This window comes from Teleopsis dalmanni, chromosome 2 (assembly GCF_002237135.1).
Source record: "Teleopsis dalmanni isolate 2A chromosome 2, ASM223713v2, whole genome shotgun sequence".
Classification (NCBI taxonomy): Eukaryota; Metazoa; Arthropoda; class Insecta; order Diptera; family Diopsidae; genus Teleopsis; species Teleopsis dalmanni.
Genome location: NC_051847.1, coordinates 226,536,624 through 226,554,296, shown reverse-complemented (window position 1 = coordinate 226,554,296; position 17,673 = coordinate 226,536,624). Strand labels below are relative to the sequence as shown.

At 24.7% G+C, this 17,673-nt stretch overlaps 1 protein-coding gene across 13 annotated transcripts in view; it reads right to left on the bottom strand.

The window, feature by feature from the left end:
* Nucleotides 1-727: 727 nt before the first annotated feature.
* The window catches only part of LOC119682374 (heterogeneous nuclear ribonucleoprotein R), a 47,514-nt gene continuing 30,568 nt past the window's right edge, over nt 728-17,673 (bottom strand). For 2 of the 13 annotated variants that reach the window (XM_038095796.1, XM_038095795.1), the window contains 6 exons: nt 16,773-16,901; nt 16,553-16,693; nt 16,374-16,480; nt 15,953-16,056; nt 13,682-14,046; nt 4,296-4,403 (listed from right to left, as the gene is read on the bottom strand). In XM_038095796.1, the coding sequence (XP_037951724.1) occupies nt 4,389-4,403; nt 13,682-14,046; nt 15,953-16,056; nt 16,374-16,480; nt 16,553-16,693; nt 16,773-16,901 (861 nt within the window). In that variant the 3' untranslated portion in view covers nt 4,296-4,388. Of the gene's footprint in view, nt 987-4,294; nt 4,404-9,727; nt 9,975-13,681; nt 14,047-15,952; nt 16,081-16,373; nt 16,694-16,772; nt 16,902-17,673 lie in introns of those variants that run through there. The other 11 variants (XM_038095792.1, XM_038095793.1, XM_038095804.1 and 8 more) reach the window with 9 other exon arrangements.

The window sequence follows — 17,673 nt, the reverse complement described above, 5'->3', positions numbered from 1 at the left end:
TTTAATTCAAACAGTATTGTTTTAATTAGAATATTGAAATTTAAATTTTAATTAAATATAAAGGGGCGAGCACCCTTTATTTGCTTTATAGACGAAATATTACATATTTGTATAGTTAGTTAAAATTTTTTTATTTTTTTTTTAACAATATTGTTTTTGTAGCGATTTACTTTATTGTTTAAAATTTATTTACTTCAATTATTTATCAAATTAATTTTTATTGTTTTATGTAAACAAACTTCTTTTTACTCAAGCTTATATTTTATTTAAAATTGAACTGTTTTAATAATTTATATATATCATTATTTTTAGTTTATTGAAACTACAATTTTTACTATAATAAAATACGGAATTTTGTTAATTATTATAAATTATAATATATAAATTTATTCTGCATCGTTTACCTTTATTAATTTTTTTTTTAAGTTTAGTTTTATGCGTAAAAACAAAATTTTCCGTTCAGGACGTCACTACTTTTCTCATTTTTAATAAAATCTTATTTTGGATATTTTTAAATTAATAAAATTAATTTTATTTTATTAGTTTTTAATTTTTATGCGTTTATTTTGTTCACTAATTATTGCTTTTAAAAATTCAATTATGATTTTTTAAGTGTTTTTTTTTTCATATAAAATGGTTGTTTTTTAGTATTTGTTGATAATATATATATTTTTCTTAAAAAGAATTCTTTAACATATTGTTTAATTGTTGTTGTAGTTAAGCTAGTGCAGTTTGTTGTATTTTTGTTTGTTTGTTTGCTGTTGTTTTTGTTGTTGCTGTTGTTGATTGTTGAGTTCTTTGTTTGCATTCTTAACTCCATGAAAATGTGTCCGTATACCATTGCTCGCCATTTGTGCCCAAGGGTTGTTGAGTTAATGGTAAACTGCCCCAAGTGCTGCCACCATTTCCGATCAAACCGCTTGGGTAACGTCGCTTAACATCTGCTGGTGTTTGGTGACCTCCATCAAATTTACGTTTACCGACTGCTATATATGGTATTGTTTTAATTGATTTAATATATATAGATTCATTTATATCAATTAGTAGCGTTGTGGCAGGGTGGCAAAGTAAAGAAAAGAAGAAAAATTATTATTATTATCATAAAGAATAATTTATGTATATAAATATTTATTACATTTTATTATGCAGATAACTTTAAGTGATCTTAAACACTGTAATTGTCAACAAATCTTTTTTATTTTTAATTGAATAAATGAAAAATGTAACAAAATTTTTTAAAAATATTTAAAATTTTATATATTTATTTATATATTTATTTATGTGTTTATTTATTAAGTATAACAAAATGATTATATTTCCTAGCAATGCTCCCAAGTTAATTTCTTGTCCTTTAATTAAACTTTAATTGGTTAAGAATCAATCACAATTTTAACTTTTATGATGAGCATATTATTTTAATTTTTTTTTTTAATTAAGGAAAAAATATACTAACATAAAATAATTTTAAGTGATTGGTTAAATTTCTATAAAAAAAAACCAACTGTTAAAAATCGGGGAGCTTGTATTATGAACCTGTAATATACCTATATTCAATTTTTTAGTAAATATTTTTATTATATATTTTATTGTTTAAAAATAAATGAATGATACAAAAAATGCATCTATCGTCGTAATTATTTTGAAAAAATTCCTTTTTTAACAAAAAAACTGTTGGGTTTTATTAAAAATAAAATTATCTAGAGCAAAAAAATATACATTTATATTTTTTTAATAAATCATTATAATTATTACATTATTATTATTATTATTTTTACTTCATTACTATTTATGGTTTCATGAACTTCTCTATCTGTACGCTATTTCATTATAATGAACAACTGTTATTTATTTAATAAATATATTAATATTTAATTATTAAAATATATTATATAAAAATATATATACTTTTTAATAATATATTTACTCTTAGTTATTTATTGAATAAATATTCATTATATATATTAAGAATCGTTCCTCTTTTTATCGCTTATTATTATATTAATGTTATTAAAATTATTATTTTTTATATTATATTATTAAACTTTAAATGAATTTATTTTAAATATTTTTATTGTTATTATGTTTATTACTAATATACATTGTTTGTATAAAAATAATACTAGCAACTTTTTTCCTAATAAAAAAAGAACTTACCAAAAATTAAATTAAATTAAATTAAAAGGACTAATATGAAATCTATTAAGTACTGCAAAAACCTTATTTTTGGTTCTTCACTATTTTCTTTATCCCTATATAATCATGGATATTTTTTAATAATTTTTTATTTTATACTTTTACCAATAATGTTTAAAATCTAACCTCAAATAGAAAATATATTATTTTTATAATAGAAAACATTTATTTTCTAGACATTCTGTTACATTTTCGAATAAAAACGAACACGTAAATTTCTTAGTATTAAAAAAAAATTATATGTAAAACCACAAAAATATGGAGAGCATATAACTTTGACTTATTTACGATATATTAAATTAAAACAAAATATTTCTATAAAATGTGAATATAGAAATCACAAAAAAAACGATTTAAATTAACAAAAAGCAAAAAAATAATTTTAAAATTACTAAAGCAAATTTTGGGATATAACGTAAGCTTTAAGATATTAAAACTAATTCAAAAAATATATTAAATATCCATTTAAAAAATAATTTATTATATAAAATGTCCTAACAAAAATAAAACTAAGAAAAACGTATTAAAAAAAAATTCTGAAATTTTAATTTTAAATAGCTAAAATATATTACCAATGTAATTTTTTTTTTTATTTATTTATGAAAAACACATAAATCAAAAAATTACAATTTTTAAAAACAGAATTTACTACATTTTATAATTATAATATATTAAAATAAATGTATGTGATATTTTAAAATAATAAAAATATATACTAAAATTTTTTCTACATGTATAAAATAAAAATAAAACTTATTTTGAGAAAAAAACTCTATAAAAACTTATTATTAAATTGAAAAAAACTGAAAATTAAAAATATTTAATAAGCTATTTAAATTAAAATATAAAACAAAAAAAAAAACGAAAAACGAATATGAAGAAAAAAATTCGTAAATATTTTTAAAATAATAAAAATTCATATAAAAGGAAATAAATTCCTGTTATAAAATAATAGTAATAATAATAGTTTGAATTAGTAATAGCATATATGTATATGAATTGTGGATTAAATAAAAGGAAACAAAAATCACTTTTGCTAACAATTTTCAGTTATAATAATATCAATATATAAATTTTTTTAATTAAAATTAAAAAAAATGCAAGTTTAGAATTTTAAAAAATACTTGATATCCTGATGCATTTTGATTAAAAAAAAACAAATGAAAGAAAACAATTTTTTTTATATATTCTTACAAACATGATAAAAAGCAAAGAAGAATCGTGAATATATATATTAATTACAAATATACACATCACTTCTATTTAATTATAAATAAGATCAAGTGTATTGCATTTATTAAGTTTCGAGTTTGTTTCATTCTTAAGGTTTATTTTATTTCATTTTCAAACAATTCACAATTTTAAGTCGATCGACCTACTTGCCCGTTTCATTCTCACTCATTCCTAGCGTGCATTTGCGTAATTCGCGGGCTATTATGAGGTTTAAATGAAATAGGCAAGCATTTCTTAATTATTTGTGCCAATAATAAAAATAAATTTTTGTTTAATTTTAATTAAAAATTAAATTTAGAAATAATTTTTGAATTTTTAGTGTTGAAGTTGTGCTTTGTTTCGAGCACTGGTATTGTGCTCAGTGGTTCTTAGTTTTCAATAAAAATTGTGAACAATCAATAATGAAAAGATAATTTATTATTCTCCCATCATGACAGTATTAAGGCATATTATTTACTACAACAACACTAAATTGTGCTCAAAATTAAATATTGAAACATTCAAACTTTAACTTTATAAAATGCATTACCCTTATTAACGATTCTTTTTGCTTTTTATATGTCTAATATATTTTATTTTTTTTTCATCACTTTTAACAATACGCTAAGAATATTATTTTTGTTCTTTTTTTTGAGTTTTGTAAATCCTTTTCCTTTTTTCTTCACTTTGTTCTTTCTTTGCTCTTTCTTGGTTGGTTTCTTCATAGATTATTACAGCACATTATAAAGTACATATAATATTCTTATAATTTTGAAATTTTTACAACCAAACTTTCCTTATCAAAAATTATAAAAAACATTTTCAATATAAACATAACAATAATAAGTCAATAATATTAATTTTAACATTAACTGGATGTGCAGCACACAACAATTTTGAAAAAAATTGCTCGTTTTGGAATTTAATATAAAATAATTTTGTGCGCTGTTTGTTGTAGATTTTTTTGATTCGGGATTTTTTGTTTATGCATGGTATTGCTAATTATTAAAAAAAAGATTAGTAATTAATTTTATGTCAAATAATAAGGAATATATATAAATGTCATACAGAAAAGGCTGTGTATTTAAGCAATCGTGTAGAGTTTACCCAAACTAAGGAAGTGTTTTATTGTTCTTCAGATCTTTTCCTTTTATCGTTTTTCATTAGTGAAATTGTTTGATTTGTAATTAATTTATATTTATAATATATATAAAAAATAAAACTATATAAACGCAAATTTCTTATGATTGTATAAAATAAAAGAGAGACTATGTGTGGAAGATATAAAAACATGCTTCACATTAAGCTTTCACGCACAAAATTGACAAAGTTTTTCATAGCAGCGACTCAGTGCCTTTCAAACTGTCATTTCAACTAAGTATTGCATCGATATGTTGTTTGCTTTAGTATTTTCTATTTCTGTCTTTTAATTTGTTTTTATATAGATTTCGGATACTTAGACTAGCGGCACAATGCATCGCTTTAGTATAAACGGAATTCAATTAAATATCTGATATCGATATTATATGATACGCTGCAATGTTGTTAGAATGTAAAATTATATGGACGACAAACTTCAAAGATTGTACGTATATATTGGGCTGGTCAAAAAGTATTAAGCAATTCATCTTTCTGTTTAACAGATATACTATTAGGTGATAGATAGTTTTTAATAAAAATTTTTCTAAAAATACAATTAAAATTTTGGAAAATTATACATACATTTTGTAACGATTAAATCCAGTTCAAATGTGTCAAAAGTCTTGTAGTGAAAATTGTAGACAACCTTGAACTCTGGAAATTTGGTTGCGATAGTAACTACTCGTTCTAGTCGTCATAACAGCAAAAAGGTTATTGAAATTATGGAAAGATTTATGATTAGATTATGAGCACTGCATTGCTAAGTGTTAACTGAACTAAAGATCAGATCAGTTAGAATTGGTTTAAATCGTCCAAAGGAGACTATATTTCTATGGTTCATTAATAAAATGGTAAATGGTAAGTAAAGTAGTAACATTTATAATAATGTTGTAGGAAAACTTTCTTGAACATAATGACTTTACACAAGGCATCATGAAACCTGGATGGACGACAAGGACGACAATACTATGTGTTTCATTATGAGCTACAGGTACATGTTTTAAGATCCAATAAAAGCTTTGATACATCCATTGAATGGTTAGACTACTATTTGTTCCAATCTTTGCAACAAACGCTGGCTTCCGCAAAATTAGTAAAAGATATAGTTATATGTAGAAAAACATCTAACATACATAACTTTTTCTAAGTTGAAACCTTAAAATTTCAAAAAATGGTTCTGCCTATAAAATAATCACAGAATGTGATCGAAAAAATTTAGTAATATTTTGAGAGTACGTAATTATATATATAATTAAAGTAATTATATCTAATACATATTATAAGAAGATTCGATTGCTTCATGAATAATGTATATATTTAAAAAAAAATGTGAGTGATCCGATCGTAACTATTATGTGTTACATAGACGAGTAGTTCTTCATTTATTTAAAGTTGGGAAACACTAAATTTTAATATTCTATCGCATGGAGCATTTGCAACATGTAAGCTTTAAAACAGGATATTCAATATTTTTCAATGTAAGGGCATAAGAAGAAAAAGAAAAAAAAGAGTGTTTCTTCTCCTATTTAAATGTGTTACTTCCTGTAATTTATAATAAGTGGTTTTGCTATTATGAGTAATAAGCTCGAGTAATTAATTTCAAGTCATACATTCTAACATTGGAACATGTTTGATCCGACAAAAGTACGTTGATTGAGGCAATTTCATATCATAAATTGATACGATCAAGTGTGCTCAGTTTATAGTAACCGATTGGACTTTCTAGATACCGTGCTGGTTTATAGGTGTACGCTTATTAAATTGTTTTTGTTTTGTTAAAGGTCTCATTTGTCCACTTAATTTTCTTGAGGAATATTTAAACTTGTTTCACGGAACATCTTCGTTCCATAGAACACAGATTAAGACTAGAATATATCTATTTTGTCTTGATAATTATTTGTTATCATATATATGTAAGTTTCTTAAAATGCAAAAATTATTTGGTTGAACTCCAATAAAATGGAAAATTATGTCGTCATTAAAAGATAATATTTAATATTTAGTATTTTTTAAGTTTCTCAATACATAAAAGTATAAAATCAATATGAGAAAAATTAGTTAAATGTATACATATGTAAATAAATAGAAATAAAAATTAAAATAAGCTTAAGAAAATAAAAAAAAATAAAATAAAACGAATCGATTAGTATTAATTGCAGTTGTGTATAAAATGTTTATAATGTTGTATATTATAATAGATAAAAATATTTTAAAATATATCACAAATGATTTTTATGTAAAAATTTATTTTCTATATACGAGTATGTTTATAATCGTTAGCAAAAGCATTTGTCATATAACTAAAATAATATTAATTAACAATTTATATAAAATATTTAAAGCATAACACATTTCTAAACACAAAAATTATTACATATTATTTTTTTTTTTTTGTGTGTTGAGAAAGCTTTAAAAGTTTTCAATTAATTAAATTTTAATTTTAATTTTAAATTAATTAGAAATTAAGATGTGTCAACGCCATAATTTTTGTGTCTTAAAAGAATTTTAATTTATTTTACTTAATAAAAAAATATTTATAAAAAATGTGATTATACAAAATACAATTAGTTATTATTATATATTTATTATTAACTTAATACGATATTTTACATTGGAAATATTTGTAGCCAAAAATAAAACAGGCCAAATCATTTTAAATTTGTTTGTGTGATTTTCTTTATTATTGTTGTTTTTATTAGAAAACATACGAAAATGTTGTTTTTGTTTTATTTTTTAATTTTTAAAATTTTTAAAATTTTTGCCTTGTTTTAGCTGTGATTTGTGTGAAATTTCACGATTTTGATTTTGATTTTGATTTTGTACCAAATTTTTAGGGTTATTGTCGGATCTTAAAAAAATTATATATACAAACGTCAAAAGATACATACAGAGTACTGGATAATAACTTATATATTTAAGATTTTTTCAGTTTTGATTTTAAATTTCTTTGAACTGAAGTAATTTTGATTTCTGTGCGAGGTCCAAACAACAAAATAAAATAAATAAATATTAAAAAAATAATACAATAAAAAAAAAATAACGTGAAAAAAAATTATATATATATTGTATATGAATTGAAGCAGGAATTTTGATAGGATAATGTGCAGTAATTAATAATTTATAGTAATAATTTATTGACTTAAAAATTTAAAATAAAATATAAAATTAATATAATTAATTTATAACGACTGCAATATTAAAGTTGAAAAATTAAATAAAAAAATTCAAAGTAGCTGTTTAGCTGTGTTTAAATATTCATATATATATAAATATATATATATATTTATATATAAAAATAAACTGAATTTATGTAATATTAAATAAAATTTCAATTAGTGCATAACTTATTGAGCTGACAATTTATATATAATTTATAAAAGTGGAAATTGCTAATATATCCGTTAAATATTTTAATCTGTTCTACTATAATAATAATAATGTACGACACAAAACTACATACCACATCAATAATTTTACATATTGCATTTATATATATTTAAAATAGTTTTATATAGCGAAATTATTGAAAAGACCACAGAGCAATCGGTCCCTGTGTAAAATGCATATAAACATTATAAAACTCATTATACACTTACAATCGTTTTAATAAAATAATTACTGTCATATTTGAAAATAAAATTATATATAAACGTTATATGTAAACGTGAAAGATACTAATCGATTCATATTGGAGAAAATATACACTTATTATTGATAAGAATCTCATTAGAACAGGCATGACTACATTATCTTATCTAACGGAGTATGTAAATTTGCGAAGACTACCATATGTTATTTATCGTCCATCGCGGACACACTAAGACTAATAGTGAATCGTGATTTTGGAGCAATATTCGTTCATGCATGTCTTGTACTGATATTTTGAAAGAACTGACACTGTTTTGTCCTTCAAATATCTCTTGAATCGAAACTAATATGCCTGCAGTTAAAGGCGGTCTCTTACTGTATCTATCTCAAAATGTTGCTTCTCAATTATTTAAACTATATATTTTTAATAATATAATATACTATACATAAACATATATAACACAAATGGCAACACATCGACAGTTCTAAGAGCACAAACATGCAGTAAGGACAACATTAATAGAAGTAAAAGTAGCAAAAAGAAAAAATATAGGCAACATTTCAATAAAAGCAGTCCTGAGAGTGAGGAAGGAGCTGTGGAGCTGTTGCTAAAGGCTTTCAAGTCAACTCTCACCTCAAGTTCCTGGTCACTATTCATTATTATTTATGTGAAGTTATGTGAAGAAAAACCAAATAGTAAATAAAATAAGAAGCAAACACATTTGCGTCTATTAATTAATTCGGAAATAAAAAAAATAAGTAATCAAAGTTCGAATTCGAGCATATTTTATATAAAAATCCTTTTTTATTTATTCATTTAAAAAAATAATAATACAATCATTTTCACTTAACTAAATTAAAAATTATAGCAAACTTGCAATATTGTTCTTTAATTAATCATAAATCGATTAATTAATTAAAACTAATTAAAACTATTTCACAAAGTAGGTGACAAAATAGTAACAGTAAAGCAAATAAATGTAAGAGAACTAAATGAATTAATTATAACTAAATTAGCAACACAAATTAATATCATTAACTTAATCATTAACAAAACGCAATATCAAATATCAAATATCAAAAATCTATCTAATTGAAGAAAATAGTAGAAAATCTATTAGTATTAAGTAAAATAATTAGTAATTAGAGAATAGAGTACTTAATGTGAGACAAAAGATAAGTATATATATATATATAGATTTATTAGCAACAATTTAAGGAAGTAGCAAACATACTAATAACAATAATTTAATTTAATATCCTTAAAACATTATAAATGATTTATTTTTCCAATAATGTATAATGAAATAATCCATATTTTTATGGGTTTTACGTTCCTTTCATACTTTCATACTTATTAGCATTTTCAAAATGAAAAAGTAGCATAATTCATAAAAGTTGTTAAAAATTATAGTAGTTACTTTCTTTACTGTAGTTGTAGTTGTAATTGTAATTGTAATTGTAATTGTAATTGAAATTGTAATTGTAATTATGTTGTTGTAGTAGAATTAAAAATTATTTTTCTTACTTTTTTGTTTGAATTTCTGAATTTCTGAATTTCTTTAAATTGTAGCAGTTTTGTTTATTCTCTCACCTGGTAAACTTTGTAGTGGCTTGGCGTGCTGGGTGCCATGAACGTTGGGACGAGTTTGTCCCACCCCAAGGACCCCCCCGGTTGCTGCCTGAGCCCCCAGAACGGTGACCCCCTGTGGAATTGCCACCGCCGCCTCCTCCTCCTCCACTGCCGCTTGTTGGACCACCGGACGACGACTGATGTTGCCACGGTGTCCAACGACTCGGCCACGCAGGTCCATGATTCCACGCCCAAGACCAACCCCCTGCTTGTTTGTTTGTTTATTTTATATATATCATCATCAGCATCATCATTATCGTTGTTATTATCATCATTATCATCATTATGTTATCACACACATGTCGTCACATTTTTATATTGGTATTTTTTAGCACAAGTATATGTGTGTTTTTTTTATTGGTGAGTAGAAGTAGGGGGTATGAAGGGGGTTGCATATCCATTTCGAATTCGTTTGTTTGTGATCATAATTTTCAATTTAATTTTTTGTAAATTTTCCGATTACAAATTATTTTTTCGAATTATGAATAATTTTAATTAAAAATTTTGATTTCATATATATGAAACATAGGTGCACATATATATATATATTTATAGGTGGGCATGTATAGATATATATACGGATCGGCAGGATAAGATTTTTTTTTTTTTGAGAATATATTTTGGAAATAAATTTTAAAATTTAAAAATAAATAAAATTATAAATAATAAATTTAAGGGAATTTTTGTTGTTTTGTTAATAAAAATTTGTTATTAAATTAAATAAATTTTTCATTTGTGTTGTAGAATAAATAATTGTTGGAGGGGGGAGCAACAAAAAATTAATGTTTTGTAAAAAGTTTTGATTTTGATTTTTTTTTGTTTGTAAATTGTTAATTTTATTTTTGTTAATTTTGTTTTGTTTTTGGTTTATGTATTATTTTGTTTTGTTTTGGTTTTTTGTTTTGTTTTGTTTTGTTGGTAATATAGTAGGTAGGTATTATGTTTTGACGAACATATATATAATTTTTTTAAGATGATCGAGATTGTTCGATTCGATTGTTTTGTTTGTATTGAAACATAAAAAAGAAAAAGAAAGAAAAGAAAAATCGAAATAAACGCGTTAGATTTTTTTGTGTTTAAAAATTATGAGCTATGATCTCTAAAATAATAAATTTCTTTTACTATTTAAAATTTATATACAAAAAATATTAATTAAATAAAAATTAATTAGAAAAGCTTAAACATAGTTATAAGACATAATTATTTAAATAATTCTTTCTTTTTATAAATTCATAGTAATCTAAAAATACAATCGCCGTTTAGAAGAATAAACTGATCCCAATATATATTACATGACGTCATCACGTATATAATAAATTTAATTAAAGAACTTAAAATACTATTCTTTGGTATTAAATAAATAAATAATTTTATATTATATATTTATAATATATCAATTTAACAATTTGCGATTGACACAGTCAAAGTATAATGTAAAAATAATTAATATATCAATTATACAAATAAAATTTTTATATAAAGCATTAGTAGTAAGAATAAGCATTTTTTGTATTAAATTAAAATTATATGCTGTACAAAAAAGCAAGACAAATAAAAAAGAGATAAGCATTTTTTTATTTCAAAACTTCTGATTGTCATAATATATAACATAAGAGAAATGTTATTGTAATCATTTTTCAACTTATTAAACTGCTTGTTACAATAAAAAAAAAATTTCAAAAAAAAAACCACAGCGACAGCTAATGGCACTCGAACATAAATATAGAAATTCACTTCACTCAATTAAACAGTCAATGCTCATCTTAGTCCAAATATAAATTAATTACAGATAATCGGAATAGGTTAATTAACACTAGTTAATTCGGTGTTATAAACAACTGTGGTTAACAGCACTAAAAAAGAAAATAGAAACCAATTTCAGAAAAACTTTCTGTAAAAACGTCTGGCACTGTCTTAATGGTTGAAATTAAAGTGAAACAAACATTTCTGTATATATAGGGTGCTTTCGATTTGTTTAACTTGCCGAAGAAATGAAGAAAATGACAAGGAAAAGGGTAGTTACAGTTATCACAAGAAAAAAATCTACGTAAAAATGTGCAAAAAAAATTCTCAATGGGTTCAAAAATTATGAACGTTTGAAATTTTTTTTTGAATATTTTTGTAAAACTTTACAGTTCATATTAGTTTATATATAAAGTAATAGACTCGGAATAAATTAGGAATAGGAATAGACCCAATTCAGGCTATAATATTCTTGGGGTCAATATTTAAGGTAACCACCATATAAAGAAGTTGTTAAAATCGGAATTTTCTACATGAGACTAATGCTACGTAATTTATATTTAAAAGTGTAGAATACAGACTATTAGATTTTATTTCAGGGGTTTTTTTTTTTTTGAAGTTGGCACAACGAATACACTGTAGATCCTCAGGTTATATATAAAGCGAAGATTTTATTTCGAAAACTCCGACATAAAGTAAAGTCAATTCGAAGATGGAGCTGCTACAACTTAAATGACAACTTTATAAATGCCGAAGAAGATGCAAACTATGCAATCAATTTCTCACATTTCTTAGATATGAGTTGTTATGGAGTTTCATCGTCAATATGTTACATCTTTGATGCAACAATAGTATGAGTAAAATTGAAGCAAATATTCTGAAAGGGAGAACCGTTAGAATATGTAGTGCCGATAGCATTAACTCCCATTATTCCCATCCACAGAAAAGAATGTTGATGTTTTATAAAAGTCAGTTTAATTGTTAAAATATCCTATGTTTTTTCTAAAACGTAGGACCGCACGGAAGGTATAGCTATATAACTTTCATCTACTAATATCTCTGTGTTTTCTCTGAGACGTAGGACCGCACGCAAGCTATAGCTATATAACTTTCATCGACATTTATCCCTGTATTTTCTCTGAGACGTAAGGTCGCACGCAAGGTATAGCTATATAACTTTCATCGATTAATATCACTGTGTTTTCTCTGAGACATTGGACCGCACGCAAGGTATAGCTATATAACTTTCATCGACTTATTTTTTTTTATTCCGCATAGATACTTTGCATCTATTAGATTAATATGTAATATGTATGTAAATATAGTTGCTTATCTCTTTTTTGAACAGAAAAGTATGTTAATTAATCTTATAATAAAATAATAAATAAGCAATGAAATAAATGTAAGTGTTAAAAACAAATGCTTTGAATTAGATCGCTTAAAACATAAAAAGCATTAAATATTAAAATTATGGTTAATAAAAATTAGCAAAGCATAAGCATTAAATAAGCATTTTTATATAATATATAAAAAAAATGAATATAATTTAAAAATAATTTAAATTAAAGAAAAATCATGAAGGACTTTTAAGTGACTATTATTGGGTGTGTTTTCATTTTTGTTAACAAAAGACAAAATTCTTTTGGATGTGCTCCTCAAAGGATGAGTTCATTAAATAAGTTTAAATCCTAAAATAATAATACTAATTCTATAAAAGCAAGTTTTTTTATTTATATAATGGGAAGTGTTCTAATTTAAAATAAATATAAAAATAAAAAAATAGACATATAGGTGTGTATGATGTTTAATGGATGTGGGAATGTTGTCAAGGCGGTGTAAGACGGTGTGTTTGTCAATGATGATTATGTGCTGGTGGTAGAGTTCCCAATAAATATCCAAGAGTGTTGTTTGAGTTTATGTTATGTTGAGGTGGAAAAAAGGAATTGAAATATAAAAAAAATTAATAAAAATAAGGATTTAAAAAAAAAATAAATTTTAAATATCTAAAATAAAATTTTGTGTCTGTGGATAAAATTGTTTCGATCCTAAAGCTGTGTACATTGTCAAGTCGTGTATTGTACTGTTGTGATAGCAGTTGTCGATAGCAGTTGTGAAAATAGATAGTTACAGATAAATATAGTTTATTTCTTTTAAAGATAACAGATAACCCACCATGCGATGTGAATGCCGCGGCGTACGACGTATTTTACCCGGAGCATCTCTAACAGGTTGAGCCTGATTAGTAGAGTGTTGGTAATCGTAATAGTATTCCTCGTCAAAGGCACGATTGCGAATGTAATCTTCATCAAAGTAGGTGGCGCGGGAGTTGTTTTGAACATTATTTTGGTTTGAAATATTCTGATCATACAAATCCTCATAGGAATCTTTTTCATACATCATGTCATCATAATTACGTTCAAAGCGATAGTTGTGTAAACCATCACCAGAATTCATGTGAGTATTGCTTGTTTTAGTATTAAAGCCACGATAATATTCTTGATAGGTCCCATAATTTGGGTACTTGTAATTGTTATTCTCTATAAATTTATTTGGAAATTTGTGTTGGGAAAATTTAAAATTTAAAATTTTGAATTTTGAATTTTGAGTTTATTTATAATTTTGCCAATTTACATAAAAACAAACAAATAGTATTTACTTAATTATTTAATTTAATAATATTTTTGGTAAAAACTTGAAAAAAAACATACAACATAAAAAACTAAAAATAAAATTAAAATAATATTTATATATAATAAATAAGAATTTATTGCCAAAAACAAAAACAAGTACCAAAGTAAAAAAAAAATAATAATAATAATATCAAATGTGTTTCATTTAGGGAATAATGTGTGTAGGGATTTGTTCAAAATTATAAATAATAATTAATACTCTTAAATAATAATTGAAAGTAAATCGAAAAATTAATCAATTATTAAATAACAGTTACAATTGCAATTGTAATTACTCTTATATATATAAGTTTATACAGAAAATGCTTTGGCCTATTTTTTTGTATTCAAGTACAGGTTTTTGTACACAAGTTTGGGTGGAGCAGGGGGTGGGGGTCATTTCCACATGCTTCAACATGAATTTACATGAATATTCATGTTTTTAATATGTAGGGGGTTACTTCTACGTCCTGTTGATCTCAAGTAGATAGATTTTATAGTAATTAATTCTTAAGTATGGAGTTGGGAATTATATGGAACTATGTTTTGGGTAAAGATTTTATTGAAAATTATAACATGCGCTCGTGTTTTTAATTTTTTTTTTTTGATTTGTACTTATTGGCAAAGGGAGTGGCATATGACATATAGATCTTCATTATAGCAAATTTATTACTTACCAGCATAACATCATTATGTATACAGGGTGTTTATGATTTGCTACACATAGTACATTATATGTAATTGCAACATTTAATATTAAATAAATAAAAAAAGGAAATTCTAACATTACTAGACATCAATCAATTTATTTAAGGCTTAATATTTATGGTTGTACTTTACAAAAAAAAAAAAAACACAAATACATTTAGAAGAAACTAATATACGACATTTTTGGAAAATAAGCTAATTAATTTTTAAAAACATACTAAATACATTTTTTAAGCATGCATTACAACAACTTCAATTGAAATTCAATTACTTAAGAAGGAATTCTTAAATTAAAAAAAGCAGCGCTGGCAAGTCGAGAAAAATATCTTAAAAATTAAGTGCAAATAACAATGAAAAGATACACACACCCAGAAAATGCTTAGTGAAAAAATATATTAATTATTAATTATGTTAATTATGAGATTAAAATGAAAAGTTAATTTTTTATTAGCAGCAATTCAGCTTGAAATAGCAAAATGTGGTTCACAAATCAATGAGAAGACGTAAAAGGGATGAGGTGACTTAAATTATAAATGAGCTTTTGTTAGTATTGAACTTAATATAAATTAAGAAAGAAATTTAATTATAAATAAAAATGTTTCAAATATAAATAATATGTATTTTTAAGAATTTTTGGCCTATGCAATTGCATTACGCGCGCAAATTTTAGATACTTTACTTTAGATACTTTAACGTTTCATTACTAAGTGTTTAGGTTCGCTATAATTCAACTCTCAATTTTACAAATTCTTCGTATGTCAAATGCAAATTTTTTATGCCAAATATTTTTTATATATAACATATATATAAATAATTTGTTGTTGTTCTCATATTCTCATACGAGACACTTTACTCTTCTTTAACAATATTAAATTATAAGGAAATAAATTGTGTATGTTATAAGATTCAATTTGCTCGATTACAATAATCAATAATCAATAATCAATGAGAAAATATACGAAATAACGAATAATAAATCTAACTAATATAATAGTAGAGAATAGTTAAAATAATTATATATATATATACTAATAAATATATGAAAACAGTGTATCAGATGACTTACCGTATTCACGAGTCATTGGAGTGCGCATTTGAATCCTAGGACCACCTGGTATACGTAAAGGAGCAGTAATAGACATCATACTTGGATGTGTTGGTGAGAGATTTCTGTACGGAGACAAGGGTTCGAAGCTTTACAAAAAGAAAAAGTATAAAGTCAAAATAAATAACAAAGAACACACAGCTAAGATATAATCTGAATTTCTACAAACATTACATTCATTGCCAATGTCTTTCTCTCTAGATGGGTTGGGTTGGTTTTCAGAATATATATTAGAAAACTATATAACTCGAAGTGAGCTTATAGTGTTCTTTTTTATTTTTGAAAAATAAAAATTTTGAATACATGTGTACAACAAAGCAGAATGCTTGTTTATAATTAATTGTTTGTTATTGCAAAAGAAACATATATAGGTAAGTCTTACCCTACTATGCCCGGACGTCCTTGCATCATTTGCATCATACGACGTTCACGAGCACGAAGAATTTCTTCTTTCTTTTTCTTGTCTGATGGTGGCTTAGCTAACGAAACCTTCAATGTATAAAATAAATTTAATGTTATATATGTATATATGTATATATGCATATTTATTTGCATACTCACTTCAATATTTGAGGCACCTATTTCCTTGCCATTTAAACCACGCATGGCAATGACTGCACTATCACGATCTTCGAAATGCACAAACGCGTAATCCTTGATTTTCTTAACGCGCTCAACCTTTCCATATTGCTCAAATTGTTCCTGTTGCAGAAGTTATTTATTATGATTGTGTATAAAAAGATTTCTAGAAACCTAAAATCTATATAGTTTAATATATTACCTTTAGCTTATCTTCAGACACATCCTGAGTAAGATTGCGTACATAAAGTACTTTGACTTTTGACATAGTTTGTTCATCAGGCTCTTCTTGAGGGTCAGCCCAATCAACTATTATATCACATCCCCAAACCTAATTAATATAGGAAAGAATCAAGGTAATTTCATACGGATAAATTACACAAAAAATACAAAAAAATACAAAAGAATACAATATACAGCATGTCGAAAATAGATTACGTCGTTAATACAGTATGACGATAATAAAGTGTGACAATTACACATATCTGTAAGACGCAATTGTGGTATGTCAGTAAGTCTATAAGTCGAAATGCTTGTAAGTCGAATGGTCGAATTGGTACGTCGATATGTCGGTAAGCCAATATGTTGTTAAGACGAAATATTGGCACGTCGATATGTCGGTAAGTCAATATCTTAGTACGTCGATATGACGGCAAGTCGATAGGTCGATAAGTCGATAGGTCGATAAGTCGATATGTCGGTAAGTCGATATGTAGGTAAGTCGATATGTCGGTAAGTCAATATGTTGTTATAATATGTGATTAAATAATAATAATAATTAAATGTGATATATGTCAATATCTGAAATGAAAGACAATTTGAAAGATAACAGCTTGGTATAATAAATTATGGTAATTATGGTCTTTCTACATATGATTAATAAAAAAATGTAGCTTGTAATATACTTTTCCCCTGCGAGATAGGGGTTAGAATATTCCTGAGGTAAGGCATGCCTGTCATAAAAGGCGGATAAATTCTGACAGACGTCGGAGGGTGTGGTGTAAAAGATCACAATGACCCTGTGAAGCCCCTGTGACAAGACGAGTGGCGCCGTCTTTGAGTAAACGTCCCCCACCACGGTGTTGCATCATGGGATCTAAATG